Raw genomic sequence first — 26,498 nt, forward strand, 5'->3', positions numbered from 1 at the left:
TATCTCTCTTCAAGAGTAGTTTGCAAACCATTCTCTTCTTAATGCGGCCTGCTTCGAGTAATTATTGTTGCTAATGTTACAAATTATTACTATTAATGTTAAAAATTATTACTATTAATGTTAATAATTATTGGTGTTAATGAAAAAGCGTCATCTCCAACTAAAACCGTATCTTATAGCATGCCGAGTGTTGTCGATTATAATGCACGCAATATATGTAATTTCAGTTCTGGGGACAGTGCTTCATGCATTACAGTACCTTTGTTCCTTATCACATAATTAACTCTATTTAGAAGAAACGTGAACAGTTCTGACATTCTAAGATAATTAAAGGAACTTCTTGGATCGTCCGTTATAAATAATTTCAGCGAGGATGCTGAGCAACCGAGCTGACGTCTTTTCTTCATCCAGTCACGTATCGAAACACGTTTCTTATTTTTTTCTTATGCAGCGATTCCACGCAATAAGCTTTTAACACCATCAGAACTCGTGCGATGTGCAGCTGCCAAGACTTTCATTTCAGACACGACTCAGGGACCGGCAAAACGACGAAACTGAAGTGTATACTGGTGTCGCCGTACCTACAGTCATATATGCAACTACTTGCGTGCAACTCATTCCACACAACGAGTGGCGCAACCCAATGTCGTCGTGTAAACTAGGCTTTAGAATATCTACTAAGTTTCGCTGCCATACAATAATCAGAGCCCATACTGGGCCTATGTGAGAAGCTGCACTTTAATTCTAACCACCTGGTGTACCTACACGGAGCAGTATACCGGTGGCGCAGTGACATCTTAGATTCCATCCACTGTCGGAATATTTTCGGTATGTTTTCTCAGAATATTAGTTATTGTATTTTTTATTTTTATTTTATTTATTTATTTATTTATTTTTTTGTTAAGCGCCTGCCAGTGCACAGTAGTTTTGGACAGTTCTGGCCGGCCGGGGTGGCCGAGCGGTTCTAGGCGTTTAAGTCTGGAACCGCGTGACCGCTACGGTCGCAGGTTCGAATCCTGCCTCGGGCATGGATGTGTGTGATGTCCTTAGGTTAGTTAGGTTTAAGTAGTTCTAAGTTCTAGGGGACTGATGACCTCCGAAGTTAAGTCCCATAGTGCTCAGAGCCGTTTGATTTGGACATTTCTGTTCTCTCTCGGGAATCAAACACGCATGTGGCCGTTCGCGCCATCTTCCTTGTACGGGCTGATACGTACGTAATGCACGTATCGCGCCAGCAGGCGCAGGCGGCCAGCCGTCGTATTATTAACTGGAGGGCAGGCCGGCGGCCTGCGATACGGCGTCTGGCGGGCTTCCTGGGCTGTGCGGGCTGCGATAGGCGCGGAAAGCCGGCCGGCCCGCGATAGGCGCTTCCGCCGCCGCGATTGCCGCTCCGCCGCGGGTCGTCGCGCCGCGAGACACGCCCCAGCACCGCGCCGAAACTGCTCAGCGCAGATCAGGTGCCTCCACCAAAATCAAAATTGGCTGAGAATAAATAAACAACAGTGATCAGAGCACAGTTCCTACTTCGGATCGCCATGCGGATGCACAGCAAAAAAGCCGTATACACTGACGTGACAAAACTCACGAGGAGGAGGAGGAGCTTAGTGTTTAACGTCCCGTCGACAACGAGGTCATTAGAGACGGAGCGCAAGCTCGGGTGAGGGAAGGATGGGGAAGAAAATCGGCCGTGTCCTTTCAAAGGAACCATCCCGGCATTTGCCTGAAGCGATTTAGGGAAATCACGGAAAACCTAAATCAGGATGGCCGGTGACGGGATTGAATCGTCGTCCTCCCGAATGCGAACAAAACTCACGGGATACCTCTTAATATCGTGTCGCACCGCCTTTTGACCGGCATGGTGCAACAGATAGACGTGGCATGGACTCAAGTCCTTGGAAGTCACCTGCAGAAATACTGAACCATACTGCCTTTATAGCCGACCATAATTGCGAACGTGTTGCTGGTGCAGGATGTTGTGCACGAACTGACCTCCCACAATTGTTCCATGGGATTCATGTCGGGCGATCTATGGGGCCAAATCATTCGCCTGAATAGAGCAGGATGTTCTTCAAACCAATCGAGAAGAATTTTGGCTCGACGACATGGCGCATTGTCATCCAGAAAAATTCCATCGTTGCTCGTATGAAGTCCATAAATGGCTGCAAATGGTCTCCAAGTCGCCGAACATTAGCATTTCCAGTCAATGATCGGTTCAATTGAACCAGAGAACCGTCCGCCCCCGGTAGCTGAGTGGTCAGCGCGACAGACTGTCAGTCCCAAGGGCCCGGGTTCGATTCCCCCCCCCACCCCCCCCCCCCCCCCCTTGGTAGCTGAGTGAAAGCCGGCACGGTAGCTCAGCGTTTTCCTCCGGAGAGCTGGCTAGCCTCTGTAATAAAAAGCTGAGTGAAAGGATCAACAACGAACTTCAACGGATGTCATGTGACGTCCGCTGCGACCACATACAACGAACAAAATGTAAAAATAAGTGGTCAGCGCGACCGAACGTCAATCCTAAGCCCCTGGGTTCGATTCCCGGTTAAGTCGTAGATTTTCTCTGCTCAGGGACAGGGTGTTGTGTTGTCCTAATCATCATCATTTCGTCCCCATCGACGCGCAAGTCGCCGAAGTGTCGTCAAATCGAAAGACTTGCACCTGGCGAACGGTCTACGCGACGGGAGGCCCTAGTCACACGAGAATCCTAAGAAATTTTGGACTAACGTCAAAGCTGTAGGTGGATCAAAACAAAATGTCCAGATTCTCTGTGACCAAAATGGTACTGAAACAGAGGATGACCGACTAAAGGCCGAAATACTAAATGTCTTTTTCCAAAGCTGTTTCACAGAGGAAGACTGCACTGTAGTTCCTTCTCTAGATTGTCGCACAGATGACAAAATGGTAGATATCGAAATAGATGACAGAGGGATAGAAAAACAATTAAAATCGCTCAAAAGAGGAAAGTCCGCTGGACCTGATGGGATACCAGTTCGATTTTACACAGAGTACGCGAAGGAACTTGCCCCCCTTCTTCCAGCGGTGTACCGTAGGTCTCTAGAAGAGCGTAGCGTTCCAAAGGATTGGAAAAGGGCACAGGTCATCCCCGTTTTCAAGAAAGGACGCCGAACAGATGTGCAGAACTATAGACCTATATCTCTAACGTCGATCAGTTGTAGAATTTTGGAACATGTATTATGTTCGAGTATAATGACTTTTCTGGAGACTAGAAATCTACTCTGTAGGAATCAGCATGGGTTTCGAAAAAGACGAACGTGTGAAACCCAGCTCGCGCTATTCGTCCACGAGACTCAGATGGCCATAGACACAGGTTCCCACGTAGATGCCGTGTTTCTTGACTTCCACAAGGGGTTCGATACAGTTCCCCACAGTCGTTTAATGAAAAAAGCAAGAACACCAATTGTGTGATTGGATTGAAGAGTTCCTAGATAACAGAACGCAGCATGTCATTATTAATGCAGAGAAGTCTTCCGAAGTAGGGGTGATTTCAGGTGTGCCGCATGGGAGTGTCGTAGGACCGTTGCTATTCACAATATACATAAATGACGTTGTGGATAACATCGGAAGTTCACTGAGGGTATTTGCGGATGATGCTGTAGTACATCGAGAGGTTGTAACAATGGAAAATTCTGCTGAAATGCAGGAGGATCTGCAACGACTTGACTCATGGTGCAGGGAATGGCAATTAAATCTCAGTGTAGACAAGTGGAATGTGCTGCGAATACATAGAAAGAAAGATCCTTTATCATTTATCTACAAAATAGTAGGTCAGCAACTGGAAGCAGTTACTTCCATAAATTATCTGGGAGTAGGCATTAGGAGTGATTTAAAATGGAATGATCATATAAAGTTAATCGTCGGTAAAGCAGATGCCAGACTGAGATTCATTGAAAGAATCCTAAGGAAATGCAGTCCGAAAACAAAGGAAGTAGGTTACAGTACACTTGTTCGCCCACTGCTTGAATACTGCTCACCAGTGTGGGATCCGCACCAGATAGGGTTGGTGGAAGAGCTGGAGAAGATCCAACGGAGAGCAGCGCGCTTCGTTACAGGATCATTTAGTAATCGCGAAAGCGTTACAGGGATGACAAACTCCAGTGGAAGACTCTGCAGGAGAGACGCTCAGTAGCTCGGAACGGTCTTTTGTTGAAGTTTCGAGAACATGCCTTCTCCGAGGACTCAAGCAGTATATTGCTCCCTCCTACGTACATCTCGCGAAGAGACCATGAGGATAAAATTAGAGAGATTAGAACTCACACAGAGGCATACCGACAATCTATCTTTCCACGAACAATACGAGACTTGAATAGAAGGGAGAAACGATAGATACTCAAGGTACCCTCCGCCACACTCCGTCAGTTGGCTAGCGGAATATGGATGTAGATGTAGAATTACGTGAGTATACATGACAACTCCGCCAATACACTACTCTATTATACCTTGTGTATGCGACACTGTCGCCGTCTGTATATGTGCATATCGCCAACCCATGACTCTTGTCGCCTTAGTGTAAACACAAGTAAATGATGCCGGAGTTAAGGAGCAGATAAGGTCGCTCAGTAGAAATTAGACCAGGGCTTAACAACTCGCTGATTTTGAGCGTGATCACTCGCGCATGCCTAGGCCTTTGTTGGTGAACAGAGCAGTTACGACGTGGTGAGTTTGACGGGAATGCGCGCACACCGTGTTGTCGCCACAACAAGACAGCGGCGCCAAGTGTGAAGTAGAGGGTGGTCGGTTTTGACAGCGGTGCCATCTAATAGCAGCAGTGGCGAGTAGCGATGGCAATTGTCGTTGAAACAACTGGCATTCAATTATACTGTCTTTTTTTTACGCCAGTTTAACCTGACTATTAACCGCTCAAAATTACTGGTTTCTGATATAGCCGAGTTTCGGTTTCTTATTCCTATTATTTCTATAATAAATGTAGAAAACGAAGAAAGATTGAAAAACTGAGTCTAGAAGTTTCAGGGTACATGGAACCAAAATACTGCAATAAATACACAAGTAAAAGAAAACTTAATCTGTTCGCCTTTAGCTGCTTTCCTCAAAAAGTGATGTGGTTGAATACTACAAGAAGGCACCAATATTCTTCTATCGATTCAAATTTTTTGAAACTGCTCAAAAATCATGTTGTAATCGGGGGGGGGGGGGGGGGGGGGGTTACCACTGTTTGGGCATTACGAATAGTCAGTGCTCAAGGGAGAAAACTGAGATTGAAGAACTATGTTTTTGTTGTCAGTTTGTCCATTTTTAAGGACTACAGACACATAAAACCATTGATGTAGATGCGGCCAACAGATCAGCTACTTTCAATTTTTATTGTATTGTGTGACTGAATTATTGTTGAGTTTTTAATTTATTGCTTTTAGCATAATTTCCTTTTTTATTTTTCATACAAATAGCAGACAAATCTTTAATCTTTTAGAGCAAATGAAGTACTGCACTTCATTGCTACATCACTCCGTAAAAATATTTCCAGAGTAGGGTTGGTGTCATTCTGCAATATAACCGATGTCCGGCAACAACAATGCGAAACTCTCCTGTAGAAGAGGTGGGGACAGCTCGTGCACACTGTACGTACAAGCATACCTCAGGCCGGAACACAGCAGACCAAACAAATACCGAAAAATACCAGTCATTCAGAACTAAAATACCAGTAATGGTTATAACCGGTCGGTTTTCCCACGGCATTACTTAACACCGACAACGTATTCGCGCTTCAGTTCACAGTGCGAGGTTATCGTTTTACACGGAAAGATGGGTTCGCTAAATGTTAAGTGTATTATAGAACATTTAATACTTTCAGAAAGTAGAAAGGCACTACATGTCTTACCACGTCAGTGAATGCAAAAACGGAAAATGTGAGCGGTCTCAACGTGTAGAATAGATTATAAATTTAAAAAGGCAGCTCTCTGAAGTGGTGGAAGAATAGGAAGAAAAATGGAATGAGTGTGCTGTTCGGATGAGCTACAAAATTACACTAATTTCAATAAAGTCTTTGCGCCCTTTCTAATGGTGATTTAATAAAAGATTACTTGGCACACACAGCTGACCATTTATGTTAACTTGATGTTGAAGTTCTTACGTCCCACAGAGGTTATAACAGACGACGCCCGAGCCACCTTGCAAGTGTTTCTAAAGATTTTTTTGCATATTCTTTATAGCTCTATGAACATGTAGATATCACAGACACATTCTTACCAGCGACGAAAAAGTGTGGAAAATTTAGTCAAGTGATTTGTAAGTTTATGCGTCAAACACAATTTTGGAGTAGGAACTGAAGTTCAAGGATAAGAAATAAAAACTTTGATGTTTGCCGATAATTCTGTCAGAGACAGCAGAGGACTTGGAGGAGCAGTTGAACGGAGTGGAGAGTGTCTTGAGAGCAGGATATAACATGAACACAAAAGCAAAATGAGGGTAATCGAATGTTGTTGTTGTTGTGGTCTTCAGTCCTGAGACTGGTTTGATGCAGCTCTCCATGCTACTCTATCCTGTGCAAGCTTCTTCATCTCCCAGTACCTACTGCAACCTACATCCTTTTGAATTTGCTTAGTGTATTCATCTCTTGGTCGCCCTCTACGATTTTTACCCTCCACGCTGCCCTCCAATACCAAATTGGTGATCCCTTGATGCCTTAGAACATGTCCTACCAACCGATCCCTTCTTCCAGTCAAGTTGTGCCACAAACTTCTCTTCTCCCCAATCCTATTCAACACCTCCTCATTAGTATGTGATCTACCCATCTAATCTTCAGCATTCTTTTGTAGCACCACATTTCGAAAGCTTCTATTCTCTTCTTGTCCAAACTATTTATCGTCCATGTTTCACTTCCATACATGGCTACACTCCATACAAATACTTTCAGAAACAACTTCCTAACACTTAAATCAATACCCGATGTTAAAAAATTTCTCTTCTTCAGAAACGCTTTCCCTGCCATTGCCAGTCTACATTTTATATCTCCTCTACTTCGACCATCGTCAATTATTTTGCTCCGCAAATAACAAAACTCCTTTACTACTTTAAGTGTCTCATTTCCTAATCTAATTCCCTCAGCATCACCCGACCTAATTCGACTACATTCCATTATCCTCGTTTTGCTTTTGTTGATGTCCATCTTACGTCCTCCCTTCAAGACACCATCCATTCCGTTCAACTGCTCTTCCAAGTCCTTTGCTGTCTCTGACAGAATTACAATGTCATCGGCGAACCTCAAAGTTTTTATTTCTTTTCCATGGATTCTAATACCTACTCCGAATTTTTCTTTTGTTTCCTTCACTGCTTGCTCATTATACAGATACAATAACATCGGGGAGAGGCTACAACCCTCTCTCACTCCCTTCCCAACCACTGCTTCCCTTTCATGCCCCTCAACTCTTATACTGCCATTTGGTTTCTATACAAATAGTAAATAGCCTTTCGCTCCCTATATGTTACCCCTGCCACCCTCAGAATTTGAAAGAGAGTATTACAGTCAACATTGTCAAAAGCTTTCTCTAAGTCTACAAATGCTAGAAACGTAGGTTTGCCTTTCCTTCAAAAAATGGTTCAAATGGCTCTGAGCACTATGGGACTCAACTGCTGTGGTCATCAGTCCCCTAGAACTTAGAACTACTTAAACTTAACTAACCTAAGGACATCACACACACCCATGCCCGAAGCAGGATTCGAACCTGCGACCGCAGCAGGAGCGCGGCTCCGGACTGGAGCGCCCAGAACCACACAACCACCGCGGCCGGCTGCCTTTCCTTAATCTAGCTTCTAAGATAAGCCGTAGGGCCAGTATTGCCTCACGTGTTCCAGTATTTCTACGGAATCCAAACTGATCTTCCCCAAGGTCGGCTTCTACCAATTTTTCCATTCGTCTGTAAATAATTCGCGTTAGTATTTTGCAGCCGTGACTTATTAAATTGATAGTTCGGTAATTTTCACATCTCTCAACACCAGCTTTCTTTGGGATTGGGATTATTATATTCTTCTTGAAGTCTGAGGGGAATTTTGCCTGTCTCATACATCTTGCTCACCAGATGGTAGAGTTTTGTCAGGGCTGGCTCTCCCAAGGCCGTCAGTAGTTCTAATGGAATGTTGTCTACTCCCGGGGCTTTGTTTCGACTCAGGTCTTTCAGTGCTCTGTCGAACTCTTCACGTAGTATCGTATCTCCCATTTCATCTTCATCTACATCCTCTTCCATTTCCATAATATTGTCTTCAAATACATCGCCCTTGTTTAAACCCTCTATATACTCCTTCCACCTTTCTGCTTCCCCTTCTTTGCTTAGAACTGGGTTTCCATTTGAGCTCTTGATATTCATACAAGTGGTTCTCTTTTCTCCAAAGGTCTCTTTAATTTTCCTGTAGGCAGTATCTATCTTACCCCTAGTGAGATAAGCCTCTACATCCTTACATTTATCCTCTAGCCATCCCTGCTTAGCCATTTTGCACTTCCTGTCGATCTCATTTTTGAGACGTTTGTATTCCTTTTTACCTGCTTCATTTACTGCATTTTTATATTTTGTCCTTTGATCAATTAAATTCAATATTTCTTCTGTTACCCAAGGATTTCTACTAGCCCTCGCCTTTTTTACCTACATGATCCTCTGCTGCCTTCACTACTTCATCCCTCAAAGCTACCCATTCTTCTTCTACTGTATTTCTTTCCCCCATTCCTGCCATTTGTTCCCTTATGCTCTCCCTGAAACTCTGTACAACCTCTGGTTCTTTCAGTTTATCCAGGTCTCATCTCCTTAAATTCCCACCTTTTTGCAGTTTCTTCAGTTTTAATCTACAGTTCATAACCAATAGATTGTGGTCAGAGACTACATCTGCCCCTGGAAATCTCTTACAATTTAAAACCTCGTTCCTAAATCTCTGTTTTACCATTATATAATCTATCTGAAATCTGCCAGTATCTCCAGGGTTCTTCCATGTATACAACCTTCTTCCATGATTCTTGAACCAAGTGTTAGCTATGATTAAGTTATGCTCTGCACAAAATTCTACCAGGCGGCTTCCTCTTTCATTTCTTACCCCCAATCCATATTCACCTACTACCTTTCCTTCTCTCCCTTCTCCTACTACCGAATTCCAGCCACCCATGACTATTAAATTTTCGTCTCCTTTCACTATCTGAATAATTTCTTTTATTTCATCATACATTTCTTCAATTTCTTCGTCATCTGCAGAGCTAGTTGGCATATAAATGTGTACTACTGTAGTAGGCGTGGGCTTCGTGTCTGTCTTGGCCACAATAATGCGTTCACTATGCTGTTTGTAGTAGCTTACCCGCATTCCTATTTTTTATTCATTATTAAACCTACTGCTGCATTACACCTATTTGACTTCGTATTGACAACCCTGTATTCGCCGGACCAAAAGTCTTGTTCCTCCTGCCACCGAACTTCACTAATTCCCACTATATCTAACTTTAACCTATCCATTTCCCTTTTTAAATTTTCTAACATACCTGCCCGATTAAGGGATCCGACATTCCACGCTCCGATTCGTAGGTTTTCTTTCTCCTGATAACGACGTCCTTTTGAGTAGTCCCCCCCCCCCTTCCCCCGGAGATCCGAATGGGGGACGCCATCATCATTAACCATACAGTAAAGCTGCATGCTCTCGGGAAAAATTACGGCTGTAGTTTCCCCTTGCTTTCAACCGTTCGCAGTACCAGCACAGCAAGGCTGTTTTGGTTAGTGTTACAAGGCCAGATCAGTCAATCATCCAGACTGTTGCCCCTGCAACTACTGAAAAGGCAGCTGCCCCTCTTCAGGAGCCGGCCGCGGTGGCCGTGCGGTTCTGGCGCTGCAGTCCGGAACCGCGGGACTGCTACGGTCGCAGGTTCTAATCCTGCCTCGGGCATGGGTGTATGTGATGTCCTTAGTTAGGTTTAAGTAGTTCTAAGTTCTAGGGGACTTATGACCTAAGATGTTTAGTCCCATAGTGCTCAGAGCCATTTGAACCCTCTTCAGGAACCACGCGTTTGTCTGGCCTCTCAACATATACCCCTCCGTTGTGGTGCACCTACGGTACGGCTATCTGTATCGCTGAGACACGCAAGCCTCCCCACCAACGGCAAGGTCCGTGGTTCATGGGGGGAAGAATCGAATGTAGACGAATTAAATCAGCCGATGCTGAGGGAATTAGATTAGGAAAGGTGACTTTTGCTATTTGGGCAGTAAAATAACTGATGAAGACCGAAGCAGAGAGGCAATGGCAAGAAAAACGTTTCTGAAGAAGAGAAATTTGTTAACATCGAATATAGATTTACGTGTTAGGAAAACTTTTCTGAAATTATTTGTATGGAGGGTAGCCACGCACGGAAGTGAAGGATGGAAGATAAACAGTTTAGACGAGAAGAGAATAAAAGCTTTTGAAATTTTGGGCTACAGAGGAATGTCGAAGATGATGTGTCGATCGCGTAACTAATGAGGAGGTACTGAATAGAATTGGGGAGAAAAGAAATTTGTGGTGCAACCTGACTAGAAGAAGGGATCTTTAGTATAGTATTGAAAGGGAGACCAAGAAACGAACACAGTAAGACGCTTACTCAGGATAGAGTAGCTTGGAGAGCTGCATCAAACCAGTCTTCGGACTGAAGATCACAACAACAACAACAACAGTAGCAGCAGCAACATGCGTCTTACAGTCATGTTGGGACATGAATCAGTACCCGAAGCGCAACCGAATGGGAAAATAAAAAATGTTTCACCACCCAATTCCTGATGATCTGCAGGTTGAAGTAACTGATCTGCAATGCGACAGGCATTTCCCTGATGATCTATTTCCTTGATTATGTAAGTCCCCACCCTGCTCCTTGTGATGATGGTGGGGTTCAATGCCGACTGCTCGCAGGCGTTTGCCCGCCGCCTGCTCGCGGGTCACATTTGCTGTGAAGCCCAGGATTAGACTCTGTCGAAATGCCGATGAACTGGGGCGCCTCATCCTCCTGCAGCTTCTCTTGGTTCTGGAACAATGGAGTATCCTACGTCACATCAAAAATTAAAGTCTTACTGGCATCTGTTTGCTGTAGAGTTATGGAATGTGTCTTGTGCTGGCGTGAGATGACTTTCTTGCAGCTCAAAATCACCGTGTAGAAATAAACACGTTTTGTGCTACCGCCAATCGTGTCAAAACCACACCGCTCTCTTCCTCACGAGTTCCAGAAGCCTACACATAACGCAATTCTGCATTAACGCCGTGTTTCTTGGCTCCCATAAAGCCCTTCGCGGTGTCTCCTTGAAGGAAAAGTACTTGCTTACGAAATTATCGCAACTGGTACGCAGTTGGACTGAGAAGTTTGCAAATGATATTCAGTTCTCGAAGAAAGTAATACTTCAGAATCAACAAGGCCCGTCGATAAAATAATTCTTCACGAAGTACCTATTTCGATCATCAGAACTTCTAAAGGAACAACAATTTGTAAAAACCTCTATGGCAGTGTCCTTGAGGCACCGGCCTTGCCGCAGTGGATACACCGGTTCCCGTGAGATCACCGAAGTTAAGCGCTATCGGGCGTGGTCGGCGCTTGGATGGGTGACCATCCAGGCCGCCATGCGCTGTTGCCATTTTTCGGGGTGCACTCAGCCTCGTGATACCAATGGAGGAGCTACTCGACCGAATAGTAGCGGCTTCGGTCAAGAATACCATCTTACGACCGGGAGAGCGGTGTGCTGACCCCATGCCCCTCCTATCCGCACCCTCCACCGAGGATGACACGGCGGTCGGATGGTCCGGGTAGGCCACTCGTGGCCTGAAGACGGGGTGCTTTATGTCAGTGTCCTTACCACTCTGCGCCACTGCTATCAATAGTAAAATACATTATACAGTCAGTAATCAAATGCACTCTCGCAGTTAATAAATATCACAGATTTATTAACTGTCGGTATATTCTACAACAGACGGCAGTAACATAGGATGGCGTTTATTTTATCTCACGTCGCAGTAAAATCGATGCACTTCAGGTTGTTGTTAATAATTCTATGATGCCCGAAGATGGTTTGATGATCGAAACCGGTAATTAATAAGTATTGTATCGACATCTCTTGTCGGTTCTGAAATACGATTTTTTCTTCGGTGCGATCAGTGGCGCACTACTTCACAAAATATATCGAGAACCCAGTAGGTCGTACTACTTGGAGAATCATCATTAAAAGCGAAAGAACAGTGCACCATACCTCAGCAATACCGCTGTTGCTGTTCACCATACAAATGAATAACCTGGCAAATAACGCAAGTGATTCCCTCAACCAGTTCACAGACGACCCAGTGGTGTACAGTGTGACACATCAGAAAATGCTTGCGAAATATAAGGAGACGTGCAAATGATGAGCGCCTGGTGCAGAGACTGACAGCAGAACCTTTAACGCAAACAAGTGCGTAACATAATGTGTGAACAAGGGCGCTAGGCAAGAAAAAAAAATTATATCGTTCGAGGGTACGATCAGCGATTAGGCAGAGAATGACAGTGAACTTTGTGGACAGTAGACAGTGGACAGTAGACGTCAAACTGAATAATCATGAAGTAGCGTGTTTCACCAACGAAGGAGTTCTCTTACAAGACCCACCTTCCGGCTATTTCTCTGCCAATCCACTCTCGAATAGTGCGCAGGAAAAACAAACACTTAAATGTAAGCGTAGGCTTCCGCGGCCGTTGTCTTCTTCAATAAAATTCTTCAGGGTATCAGACCGCATCGTCATAATTTAAAATGCGCCAACGTTTCGGCCAGCGTTGCAGCTAGCCTTCATCAGGGCCTTACGTTAACTGCTAAATGAACACACTTGGTTCCTTAAATAGCTGCACGAGAAAACCGTGTAGTTACTTGATTGGCTGTAAAAGGAGGAGGAGGGGTGAAAGGTATGCTTTATTGGTGTTTCCTTTATTATCTGTCATTGGCTGAAATAGCTGTTTTCTATTGGTCTTTATATTAATCCACCCCATTGGAGGAGACGGACGAATAGCGAACAGGTGATGGCTGTGACGTCACACTGTTTCCATGCTGTCCAGAAGCCGGCTGCGGCGTGCCATTGCTTTGTGTGCTCGCGACCACTACTGCGGCTCTCCGCGTGTCTGCATGGGCCGCCACGGCTCTGCCGCCGCTCCGTAGCCCTGCTATTGCAGGCAGCCAAGACCTCGGAAGCTTGTACCCGTCCTCTCTATTCATGTTGGCGGGTCTTTTGGCTATTTCTATCGCCTCTCTAATCTTTCTTTTGAAGGTGAGAGGCTGTTTCGCCAGGACGCGGGCTTCTTGAAAAAATATTGGTTTCCCGCACTTGTCTCGGTGTTCCGCCACTGCTGACTTAGTGTGTTGTTTCAGGCGGATATATCTTTCATGTTCCGAGAGCCTTGTGCTAATCGGACGTCCCGTCTCACCTATGTAGACTAATCCACACGCACAACCAATTTCATACACGCCAGCTGTGTGTAGTTTGTCAACTGCATCCTTGGTAGAACCGAGCATGTCTGATATTTTGTTTCTGCTTCGGAAAATTGGTTTGATGTCGGCTTTTCGTAGAATTTTGCCAATACGTTCGGTGACCCCTTGTACATATGGTAACACAGCAATGCTCTGTGCCTCCTTCTCCTCTTCCCTATTAGTCTTCCCCCTTGTCGACATGGTGCTGTCTATCATCTGCTTCCCATAGCCATTAGTTCCGAGGATGGAGCTGAGGCGTTCAAGTTCTGTCTTCAGATGTTCTTCGTCGCTTATCCTGTACACTCTCTTCGTTAGCATGTGCAGGGCGGACTTCTTCTGCGTGGGGTGATGGTGGGAGGAGGCGTGAAGGTACCTGTCCGTATTGGTTGGTTTCCTGTACACTTTGTGGCCAAGTTTACCATCAGGTTTTCGATAAACTTCCACGTCGAGAAAAGGCAGCACCCCATTCTTCTGTTTCCATTGTAAACTGAATTTTCCTATGCTGTTGGTTAAGGTGCTTGTGGAAGTTCTGTAACTCCTCTTCTCCGTGGGGCCAGATGACGAAAGTATCATTGACATAGCGAAGCCAACAATTTGGACGTAATGGTGCGGACTGGAGGGCTGTTTCCTCAAATGCCTCCATGAAAATTTCTGCTGCGATAGGCGATAGGGGTGAGCCCATAGCTACACCGTCAGTTTGTTCATGCTCGGTTCTACCAAGGATGCAGTTGACAAACTACACACAGCTGGCGTGTATGAAATTGGTTGTGCGTGTGGATTAGTCTACATAGGTGAGACGGGACGTCCGATTAGCACAAGGCTCTCGGAACATGAAAGATATATACGCCTGAAACAACACACTGTCAGCAGTGGCGGAACACCGAGACAAGTGCGGGAAACCAATATTTTTTCAAGAAGCCCGCGTCCTGGCGAAACAGCCTCTCACCTTCAAAAGAAAGATTAGAGAGGCGATAGAAATAGCCAAAAGACCCGCCAACATGAATAGAGAGGACGGGTACAAGCTTCCGAGGTCTTGGCTGCCTGCAATAGCAGGGCTACGGAGCGGCGGCAGAGCCGTGGCGGCCCATGCAGACACGCGGAGAGCCGCAGTAGTGGTCGCGAGCACACAAAGCAATGGCACGCCGCAGCCGGCTTCTGGACAGCATGGAAACAGTGTGACGTCACAGCCATCACCTGTTCGCTATTCTTCCGTCTCCTCCAATGGGGTGGATTAATATAAAGACCAATAGAAAACAGCTATTTCAGCCAATGACAGATAATAAAGGAAACACCAATAAAGCATACCTTTCACCCCTCCTCCTCCTTTTACAGCCAATCAAGTAACTACACGGTTTTCTCGTGCAGCTATTTAAGGAACCAAGTGTGTTCATTTAGCAGTTAACGTAAGGCCCTGATGAAGGCTAGCTGCAACGCTGGCCGAAACGTTGGCGCATTTTAAATTATGACGATGCGGTCTGATACCCTGAAGAATTTTATTGAAGAAAACACTTAAATCTTTCCGTGCGAGCTCTGATTTCTCTTATTCTATTACGATCAACATTTCTCCTTATGTAGCCTGGCGTTAACAATATATTTTCGCAAAGCAGAAAGTTACTGATTGAAATTTCATGAAAAGGCATCGCCGCAATGAAAAACATCTTCGATTCATTGACTGCCACCCTAACTTGCGTATCAGATCCCTGACACTATCTTCCCATTTCCAGATAACACAACACGAGTTGCCATTCTTTGAGTTTTCTCGATGTCCTCCGCCAATCTTATCTGGTAAAGATCCCATATCACGCTGCACAACTCCAGAAGGTGGTGGTGGTGGTGGTGGTGGTGGTGGTGGTGGTTGTTGGGATGTTTAAGGGGGACTAAACAACTCCAGAAGAGGACGGACAAGCGTAGTGTAGGCAGTCTCTTTAGTAGACCTGTTTCATTTCCTAAGTATTCTGCCGATTAAACGCAGTTCTGGGTTGCCTTCGCCATAATACTTCGTTAAAATTCCAGTCTAAGTTGTTAGTCATTCTAATCCCTAGGAATTTAGATGAATTGCCACCCTTTAGATTTGTGTAATTTATCGTGTAACCGAAATTTAACGGATTGCTTTTAAATATTCATGTAGGTAACCTCATACTTTTTTAAAATTTAGAGTCAATTGCCACTTTTTGCACATTACGGATACTTTGTCTAAACAGCTACGTGAGTCGCCATAGTATTGTCTAGTACGCGCGCACTGTCACAGAAATGCTTAACAAACTCCAATTGAAGACGAAAGCCATATTCTCAAAACATGCCAGCCTGTGTGGTTCTTACTTCTTAAGCTGTGTCAACATAAAATCTCTAACTTTCGTAAAATGTACTTTTCACATTACTCAATTCAGATATTATGTAACGAAGACGGTGGTATTCCTAAAAGTACAAGCTTTTACAGAGGGTGACGCGGTTTGAAAACTGGGTACGTTTTTCGCAAATGTCGCCCCGAAAAACTTCTGAATCGTATCATCAGTTTAGCAATAGCGTTATACACAATTGTTCGCAAAACGTTCACTACGTAAAAGTATATATGTGATTCGCAAATGGAGTAATCTGAATAACTTTATTCCCTACAGTCCGTTCTTCTCAACTGCTGTTCGTTTGCTAGTTTATTTTGTGCTGAATAGAAGTGCAAAATCTTTAAATAGCGTCAAGCGTGGCGACTAGTGCTTTACTGAATCGTATAAAGTCAAATGTGTGGGTGCGATACACGAATTCTTATAGCGTTGCTTAAACACGTTGCTGTGACACGTAATTGCAACGATGTCGATTTGCATTCGCTGACCAGCTGTTCTGGTAACTTTCCAAAATTCCTGCGAGCAACGGCCTATATAGATCGATAGGCGTGTCTCTGGTCGATTTCTAATGTTAGAAGGGTGATTGCTGCCGTCACCTTTCCCCTTTCTGAATAATTCGTCTTGAGCTTCAGACCCGCATTTGTCTTACGCTTCACGAGGAGCATTCTCTCACCACAGTAGAGTAAGTCAACGGTGTTTTCGTAAAGAAGCAAGCAGAAACCCAGACACTAAGAGGTAACAAAATCTAATGTAGAACACGAAAATGATCGGAGATTAACAGTTACTCGCAGAGACCAGTGCATACACACATCAGAGTTGCCTCTATGTTCAAGCTTGACTGTACTGTTTCATTCGAGGATTACTATTTAGATGTGAATCGCACTGTGTACGTACCAAAAAGTTGTTCCATGTTTGAAGATCATAATATTATATTGCGCCATAATTATGAACAAACTTTTTTAATTAAATTTCAATTGTGTGCCACGTACTTGTCTGCGCCTCTCGGTTATTGAAATATTATCGAAGTGAGTGGAGAGTTTCCTTAACTGCTTCTCCCTGAAAATAACACTTAAATAAGAAGGATTCTTCTAGCGTTACGTTTTTATAGGAAGTTTTATAGATGACAGAAAATATAGGTCGCGATCGTACTCTTCAGTGGTGGCTCGCACATCACACTGTTTACGAAATGGACGGACGTAAGATTCCTACCTTAGCTCTGTTAATACTATCTTTCCCTTCGTTGTTCATATGCTAGTCATGTTGTTTTGTCTGTAGTGGACATAAATAAATACTACAATGTCCATGAACATGTTATAAAGCAAAAAAGTTAGTACCATGTGTGCTCCTCCGCTTCCGCCTTTTTGTCGTCTTTCGTGGGTGCTAAATTTTAGTTTATTGAGTTGGCGGGTGACCATGTCTTCGACCTCCAGGGTCGTGTTCAGTTTATTTTGATTTAAAGCTGGGAGGACGAGTCACAAACTTCATTAAAATCTCTTGAAACAGTAATAGCGGATGTAACATAGCTTGACATCTTTGTAAATTGTTTATTCACGAGCCCTGTTATTAAGCAAGCTGAATCTAATTCGGTGAACAAACACTACTTGTTTTTAATTAGAATTTCAAGCACTTAGAATTGAAAATAAATATCTTGACACCTTATATTCGTTGTAATTACGCTTTCACATCAGATTACACGCTGAAAGTCAGAGAGGTTGCTGCAGTGTAGTCGATGAAATTCTTCAAATAAATGACAAGCCAGCCGATCGCTCTGTGTTACGATCGGAAGTTAACTTCTTCATGAAAATTGTTTAACTGCTGTTGAATTGAGACAGACTACAAAATTATAGCAAGTGCAGTCTGGTAATTTTAAACCAATCAGCCTCAGATGTACAATCGTAACACTTCAATAATTGCACATATTAAAATCCATAAATAACGAAGCTGAACCAGACATTGTGTGATTCAGTTTTATTCGCAACTCCTACGAAACGAAACTTTCACAAATAACACTTTCCAACAACAAACATAAATATAAACGAGTTTCTAACTGAGAGAGAGCTAACAGAACAGAAGATATCGCTACGGTCTAAAACACATACTTACACTACCAAAAACAAGAGATTGAACAATGCAACACCTACTTGTCTGCAGCCTTTAGTTCCCTTGAAAAATCGGAATTATTTTATTATATTAATAATCTTGTAAATTTCAAACAAAAATTGACATAACTCATCTAAATAACTCAAATTAAATAAAAATAAATATTCCAATTACTATACTACGAAAGAGTGGCTTCACATGAACAGCCAGTAACGACGTCAGCATATAAAAGTTCCATTACAAATAGTATGATACAAATTCTTACTTGGTCACTATTCCTCCTTCAGCAGAAAAATCTTTACAACATGTGAAATAAGACACTTAAAACAAGAAACGCAAAATACCTTACTACAAGTAACGTAAGCTATTTTGTAGATTAAGCAAATCGAACAAACTCACTCCTCAGAAAGACCGCGCTTATATTTATAAAACGTTGAATGTTATAGAATACACTTTTATTAAACTGGTCAGAAAGTATCTGAATATATTAAAAACGTGAAGGATAATAATGAAAATATTTGGATTCAGTAAGACGCGACCAAGCAACACACAAACATTTACCGTACCATTCTGCGTTGCAAATCATCGTGCTGTACCGACCATCACTGTTGAATGACCGTACTTTGGACCTTACCGTCTACAGAAACCTTTACTCGTAGATGTGTTATTGACTTACATGTCATTATAACAAATTGTATCAAGAACATTGCACTTCTTATGGATCCTCAGTGTGCCATTTGTAAGGGTTCAACCGCCCCTTACGCATTGTGAGCAACATATTTTGCCTCACGAAGGTTGCAGTAGGTACTATCGATGGTCTAGCGCCCAGTGCGTCAGAGGAGTCAGTGTTGAGACTCCGAGCAAGTAAGTTGTTGGCTGCTAAGCGAGCAGGGCGGATTTCGGTTAGACGGCCGACCGCGTTCACAATTGTTTAGCGGCTGTGTGTATCGCACAAATCCTTGGGCCTCACCTCCAGCAAATATGTAAACGGCGTTAATTGAGCGATTTGTTTGATGTGTTTAAGTGTTCATTTGTGCGCCGTGATTACGCGATTACCGCGCCGGACACCAACGATTTGGATTGCAGTGCCACATGAAGAATATTGGCGTGTGACGATATCAATAGGCGACTTGTGATCATTTAACCGTTATTACTTTGTCAGGCGAAGGGTGTAACTGCCTATTTCGGGCTGTTTAGGCAAAAGATATAGAACATTAAGAACAAAGTATGTATAGATTATTGCTACCTGACATCCTAATTAGCGTTGTTGGGTTTGATACGACACAACTCCCGTGCAAATATTAACCGATTAGCCTCACGTGTTGCACACAGTCAAACTATTTTAAACTGTTGGGCTATAATCCACTAGTCAATAACGGCGGGTTTAATAGGGAGTGTTTCACATTGCCTTGAAACGGGATACTTTCATAACAAACAAGTTAGGCTAACAATAACTCTTCAACCACCTATATGGCGTTTCCAGTCATTTTGTTACAAAAAATCGTAGAATTAACGACAGGTCCTAGAGATATTCTCAATTTTCTGATGCTTGGAAACGGCATATATATTTATTTATATATGGGCTTCAACTGAGAGCCAATGTGGCGTGTCGCCAGTATGTATTGAAAAGAGATGACGTGCATGTGACGTAGGTGATCATTGGTCAACGTTCAACAGCACATTCAGATCATCTGTCATGTAAGATATTGCTCTGCATGTTCGAAAAGACTCCCCAACGCGCTTTTTTCCTACTGTGACGTCAGAAACTCGGCACGCTCAACTCTCAACGTTCGAATGCACGGGTCCGTGTGCCGACGGCTTAACGATAAGTACTTGGGGGCCGGCAGCCAACTTATCATCCCCTTACTAGTCTATTGGGGACTCATGCCAATTTATGTAGGGTACCAGTTAATATGATCGGTACGTATGCGGCCCGAGAAGACACTCCACACTGTCAGTATTGGCACTTCAGCAAAAAAAAATTGGCGACTACTCTGTTTTTCGAGCTAAAAAACCGCAAAAAAACACGGCAGACAGGAACATGAAGAATGGCTAACTCTCAAACTGCACGATGAGTAGCCTCCGGTGGACTACGTGCAAAGTTCTGTTGAATGCGCTGCACGTCTTGAAGGAGCACACGGTGGCGGCCTGTGGATTTCCCCTTACGTAAACAACCAGTCCCTTGAAACTGCTAGTACCATCGTCAAATACTATGAGATGTACAAGGTGCATCGGCTTTTTCTGGACGAAAATTACGCCGCAGAGTTGTAATTGGATTGCATCTGTGGAAACGGAGAACAGAAAATACCATTTCCACTCGACGCACACTGGATAGTGAACAAGTGCGCGGTAACCACATGAAATGGCAACTTACATCTGGCGCCGATGTAAACTTTTGGTGTGGATGTGTAAGTTGAAATTCATTGCAAGTCACTCTCTTATACAGAAAAGCCAGCGAAAATGTGCTCCTATCGGAGCACTAAAGAGACGAATATGCTCCTGACTGAACCAGCTGCCTCATTCTGTCTCCTTCAGCACCTTTAAAAATTTTCCCAAAAACTTGGGCGTACGAAGATATTAACGCTCTTTCTAACATGCAACTCACCTCTCACTGCCACAAGATCCCCTAAATGTAATTAGCTCACACTCACTAGTCCATCTCTGCAGGTCGCTCATACCCATCCAAATGTCCATTCTCACTCACTCATTCAGTTCAACTCATTGTCATTATCTTGTTGTGTCTCTCTGTCACTGCCTCCTGTCCTCCTGCTGAGGCTTCGTTCTGTTCTACTACTATCACTAATGTCTCTTCTCACTATCGCTGTCTCCCTCTAGCTCTCTTGCTGCTACTATCTCATTCATTCATTCATTCATTCCAACTGCTGCTGTCTCATCTCACTGTCTCTCTCTCTCTCTCTCTCTCTCTCTCTCTCTTTCTCGTTGTCACTGTCACAGAGTGTGTGTCTCATTATCACTGGCTCTCACCCATTTCCTCTTTCTCTTTCTCTCTATTCCTCACCTGCTGGCACTCCCTCCTACACTCTTTTCCCAGCACTGTTTTGTCACTGTCAACTATGTTCTCCTGCCACTGTGTTCCTCTCTCTCTCTCTCTCTCTCTCTCTCTCTCTCTCTCTCTCTCTCTCTCTTAACACTGACATCATCTCCTTCGGTCTTTCTATACCACAATCACTGCCTACTTTCAACCAGTATTTTTTAGTTTTCCGTCTATTTCCCACTACCACTGTCGCCTTCTCTTTCAGCACAAAAATGCGCGAATACGTTCGCGTGCCAACCTTTCTTGGAAAATTTTAAAGTCGGTGAGGAAGATAGAATGAGGCAGCTGGGTCAGTAAAATTTTGATAGTTTGCTCAAGAGAAATTGAAATAATGCAAAACTACAGCTCAGACCGGGTTTTACGGGAACAACAATCTCGCCTACGCTTCAGTACTACAACACGGGGTTCCCAGAACATTTCTTTACAGAATATTTGTCCGTGCTACGTACCGAGCGAGGTGGCGCTGTGGTTAGACACTGGACTGGCATTCGGGAGGACGACGGTTCAATCCCGCGTCCGGCCATCCTCATTTAGGTTTTCCGTGATTTCCCTAAATCACTCCAGGCAAATGCTGGGATGGTTCCTCTGAAAGGGCACGGCCAATTTCCTTTCCCATCCTTCCCTAATCCGATGAGACCTGTGACCTCGCTGTGTGGTCTCCTTCCCCAAAAACAACCCAACAACAATCCGTGCTACGTCACTTTGTAAACTACGGTTTCGCCTCTTACCGTATGTTATGTGTACATGTAGGGTAACTTCGAAGCTGTGTATCCTGGAAACGGATAAGTACATTAAGAAAATTTCCAGGTTTGTTTGAAATCAGTATCTTAGGAATATGTGGCAAACATAACATCCACTTACTGTGCATAGCCATCCTGGAATCCGCACCTCGGTTTTGATAGCCAAAAACCATGTTTTTTTGGGTTTTTATCGATAACTGATAGATTTTTGAAAAAGGATGGCATTTCTTGATAAATGGCTAGAGAATATACGGTTAAAATATGAGCAATTTGCTGCGATTAGTTATTTATTTATCCGCTGCTGACGGTGAAAAATAGTGAAAAACGCTTTTTCGGGTGTTCTCAAGAACGGTGAAAAATAGTGAAAAACGCTTTTTCGGGTGTTCTCAAGAACCGCTCCTGAGTTAAATGGTGCCTCCATAACCCCTAAAGGCGTACCACGGACCACATCTAATGCAAAAAAGGAACCAACTGATTTTCTTCATCTGTGGAAGCTGGGGCAAGTGAGTAATATTCAAATTTTGGCTGTGCACAGTAGGATAGTTACAGTAAGACGATCTTTCTGTTTGGTATATAAATGGTCTCTAGGCAAAGGGCTATCCAAAACACTTGACTCTACCTTTCCATAACCAGCAGAACCCGAGGTACGAACTCCAGAATAACCGCTTGTAATGATTGTCGTTTTGGAACATATTGGTAGCGCAAGCTGTCGCACGTGTACCGATCGTCTTGTGAAAGCGGATGAACCTTTTTGAAACGCCCTATACTTGAGGCGCGGCTCATTTTACAAAGGCTGAGGGTTGAAAGAAGTGCTCCTCTTTGTGTTGGCAGGGACGAGCCTGTTCGCAGTGGCTGCCCACGAGTTCGGCCACTCGCTGGGGCTGCAGCACTCGTCGGTGAAGGGCGCGCTGATGTACCCCTGGTACCAGGGGCTGTCGCCCAACTACAAGCTGCCCGACGACGACCGCGTCGCCATCCAGCAGCTCTACGGTAAGTCATCAGCCTTCTATTTCGCCTTGTGCCCTCGCGTCTTAATTTTAAGCTGTTTAAGGGGCCCTCGCACGCTCAATATTTATTGCGCAAAACTAAAAACTGCGCTATAACATTGATCGTCTGCGAATGGTATTGACGGTTTGTGCAATACAGGCTGGTCAGAAGGTCTGAAAAGCTTGTCAGGGTGTTGCAGGGAAGATTGTACTGAGAAATAATTGTTACGAGAAAAATTCGATACGTTGGGCCGTTTCCGAGTTGTTTAGTACTGTAGTTTACCATCAGCTCGCCGCACGCGCAAATTTAAGCATCTGTACCCGCTAAATCTAAGTGCCCGTGAGTTACCACTTTGTTCAAATGCTCATTACCAGTTGAAATATGCCCTTTTTCGGAAGTGATAAATTTAAGCTAAGAGAGGAAAACCTACGTTTGTTCGATTTGCGCAACCAAACAAAGAACACGTTTGGCAACACTGTCTCTGGCAGGCCGCTTGAATTGGCACGCGTGACGACATGATACGCTAACGTCAAGACTAAATAAACTCGGAAACGGCGCAACGTATGGAATTGTTTTCTTAATAATTATTTCCCAGCGCAGTCTACCCTGCAGCATCCTTAAAAGCTTTCCAGATTGTTACTGACCATCCTGTATATTGAAAAAGACAGCACAGCGTAAAAATATTACGCTCGCTCGACGCATTGCGTAATATATTGTACCGTGTACGAGAAATGTGCAGTACACGGCAGTCGCGGGCGAGACTTCGTAATTAGCGCACTTGCAAATAACTGATGTCATATGACCATTAATACAACGGGAAAGACAGATAAAGCCGGCCGGGGTGGGCGAGCGGTTCTAGGCGCTACAGTCCGGAACCGCGCGACCGCTACGGTCGCAGGTTCGAATCCTGCCTCGGGCATGGATGTGTGTGATGTCCTTAGGTTAGTTAGGTTTAAGCAGTAAGTTCTAGGAACTGATGACCTTAGAAGTAAAGTCCCATAGTACTCAGAGGCATTTGAAAGACAGATAAAGGAAATCATCTACTGAAGCTAGCAAGGGGGGTAGTTTCACTGCATGTTTAATACTTACTTAGTAATTAACTGTAGAAAAATTCGACAAAAGTGTTTAAGTCAGGTGTGTTCAACCCGTGGCTTGTGGGCCGCATACGGTCCAAAGCAAGTATCAGTGCGGCCCAAGTAGTATTTATCAGACGACCGGTTTATGGAAAGTTTTTAAGTTACTCGTCTTCTTCCAGTATGGCCCAGGCAAGATAACTTGTTGGACACCCCGGGCTTAAGTGCAGGAAAATAATACTGCAACTGCTTATTTGTTCGTTTCAGAAGCTTTAATTACTTGTTGAGAAATGCATAACAGCACTACCTACTGCTGTTCTACAACAATGTACCTTACTCTTTTCAAGTTCATAGTTCGCTGCCAGCATTGTGGAAAGTAAAACGTGACTAGTATAAGAACAGTATTTTTTCTGTGTACTTGATATGTAACGGAGTTCATAAGTTCGTTGAAAGATTCCTCGCTCATCCTTAAAAAATACAGATAGTAGTCATACTCAGCTGCAAGTTCTGTTAACATGTTAGTATTGCCGTGCGTAGAATGTCTTCCAAGATGTTTTTTCGCCCATTGCCTCTTCCTCTCGTTTTTCTTTTTGCAGTACGCAGCTATCGCAATCGCAATCGCAATAGAAGCGACTTCTGCATATTCGAGTGCCGATGTGTTCGCGATGAAGGCAGAGCTCTAACTCACTCGCCCCAGGCAGAAATGTTGCAAAATACTACTGTGCCGTTCTTGGCCTCGCACTTTCATGTAATACGCTTATATTAATATTACGAGGGTGGATTGATAAATCTAGTGAATTTCCATGAAAGAGTAGAACAGTTTTACTGCGCTTTATTGGCCGGTAAGCTTGATTATTCCAAGGATCCTAGAAGAATTTCAACGATATACAGCGTACAGCTCATTGTTGACAACCGTCTTAATTCGTCATTGTGTCGACTGCGATTGAAAATTGAGGAGACCTAGTTTTGAACTGTTATTAAACATTTACTTTTGTGTAGTGGGACTGCCGCATAAATCAGAGTTGGATGAAGTTCACGCGGACATTGCACTCTCACTGAAGGCCATTTACTTGTGGATTAATGGATTTAGGCGTGGTCGGCAACCACCAAATGCTAAGTGCGCTCCGGTCATCAAACTGAGGTCACCACTAAGGTAACCATAGACAAAATCCATGATACGATAATGCAAGACCGCCGAATAAAAATTCTTGATATTGCTGAGACTGTAGGCATCTCAGCTGAGCGAGTGGGTAATCCCTCACGGAGTATTAGCTATGAAGGTGTGTGCTAGGTGGGTGGAGCGATTGCTCACAGACGACCATAAGTGCACCTGACGCAAGATTTCAGTACAATGTCTGGTGATGTTTAATCGCAATCCGTAAGACTTTCTGCGCCGATTTGTGACAGTTGATGAGACTTGGATCCATCATTACACACCAGAGTCGAATCGGCAGTCAAAACAATGGACAAAGCCTGGTGATAGTACGCCGAAGAATGCAAAGATCATTTTGTCAGCTGGTAAGATGGTGGCCACTGTTTTTTGGGATTCCCAAGGCACAATCCTCAGATTACTTTGAAAAAGGCAGAACCCTAATTGGACGCTGTTATAATTCGTTGATGGATCATTTGAAACTTGTTTGATGAAAAAAATGTTTTTTCACCAGCAAAATGCCCGGTCCCTCATGTGTCAGCACTAACAATGGCGAAAGTGCACGAATTGGGCTTTGAATTGGTTTCTGATCCACCCTGTTCACAAGACTTAGCCTCAAGCGACTTCTTCCTGTTCCCAAACTGGAAACTTTGGCTTGCTCGGAAGAAATTTTTATGAAATGAGGAAGTGATAGTTGCATTCAACGAGTATTTTGCAGAGTTTGACAGAATCTATGTTTCTGACGGGATAAAAAAGCTGGACCAAAGGAGAGTATGTCGAGAAGTAGCCCGCCCGGCTAATCGCGGGGTCTGACGCGCTGCTTCCCGAGCGGAAAGGCGACCCGGTCCCCAGGACGAATCTGCTCGGCTGATTAGTGTCGAGGTCCGGTGTGCCAGGCAGCCTGTAGATGGTTTTAAAGGCGGTTTTCCATCTACCTCGGCGAATGCGGGCTGGTTCCCCTTATTCCACCTTAGTTACATTATGTCGGCGATTGCTGCGCAGACACTGTCTCCACGTACGCGTACACCATCATTACTCTACCACACAAACATTTGGGGTTAGACTCGTCTGGTATGAGACGTTCCCGGGAAAGGGGGGGGGGGGGGGGGGGGGAGATCCACTGGGGGCCGAACCGTACAATGACCCTGGGTTTCGTGTGGGGCGGGTGGACTGCTGTGGCTTGTTGTGGGTTTGTGAACCACTGAGGGCTACGACGGGACGAAGCCTCTCCGTCGTTTCTAGGTCTCCGGTTCAGTACACAATACACACTATACACACAACGTCGAGAAGTAAGGTGAGTTGCTTACGGAACAAACATTTTTTCTTTCTTTACCAAGAGTCGTGGGGCATGAAAGAGAAGCAGTGGTTGGGAAGGGAGTGAGAGAGGGTTGTAGCCTCTCCCCGATGTTATTCAATGTGTACATTGAGCAAGCAGTGAAGGAAACAAAAGAAATATTCGGAGTAGGAATTAAAATCCATGGAGAAGAAATAAAAACTTTGAGGTTCGCCGATGACATTGTAGTTCTATCAGCAAAGGACCTGGAAGAGCAGCTGAACGGAATGGACAGTGTCTTAAAAGGAGGATATAAGATGAACATCAACAAAGGCAAAACGAGGATAATGG

The 26,498-nt window shown here is 44.1% G+C and overlaps 1 protein-coding gene across 2 annotated transcripts in view; it reads left to right on the forward strand.

The window, feature by feature from the left end:
- Positions 1-26,498, forward strand: part of LOC124715789 (matrix metalloproteinase-2-like) — a 912,762-nt gene that overhangs the window by 867,525 nt on the left and 18,739 nt on the right. For both annotated transcript variants that reach the window (XM_047243123.1, XM_047243122.1), the window contains exon 6: positions 22,496-22,654. In XM_047243123.1, the coding sequence (XP_047099079.1) occupies positions 22,496-22,654 (159 nt within the window). The remainder of the gene's footprint in view (positions 1-22,495; positions 22,655-26,498) is intronic.

The sequence above is a fragment of the Schistocerca piceifrons genome, chromosome 1, assembly GCF_021461385.2.
Source record: "Schistocerca piceifrons isolate TAMUIC-IGC-003096 chromosome 1, iqSchPice1.1, whole genome shotgun sequence".
In the NCBI taxonomy this organism is placed as follows: Eukaryota; Metazoa; Arthropoda; class Insecta; order Orthoptera; family Acrididae; genus Schistocerca; species Schistocerca piceifrons.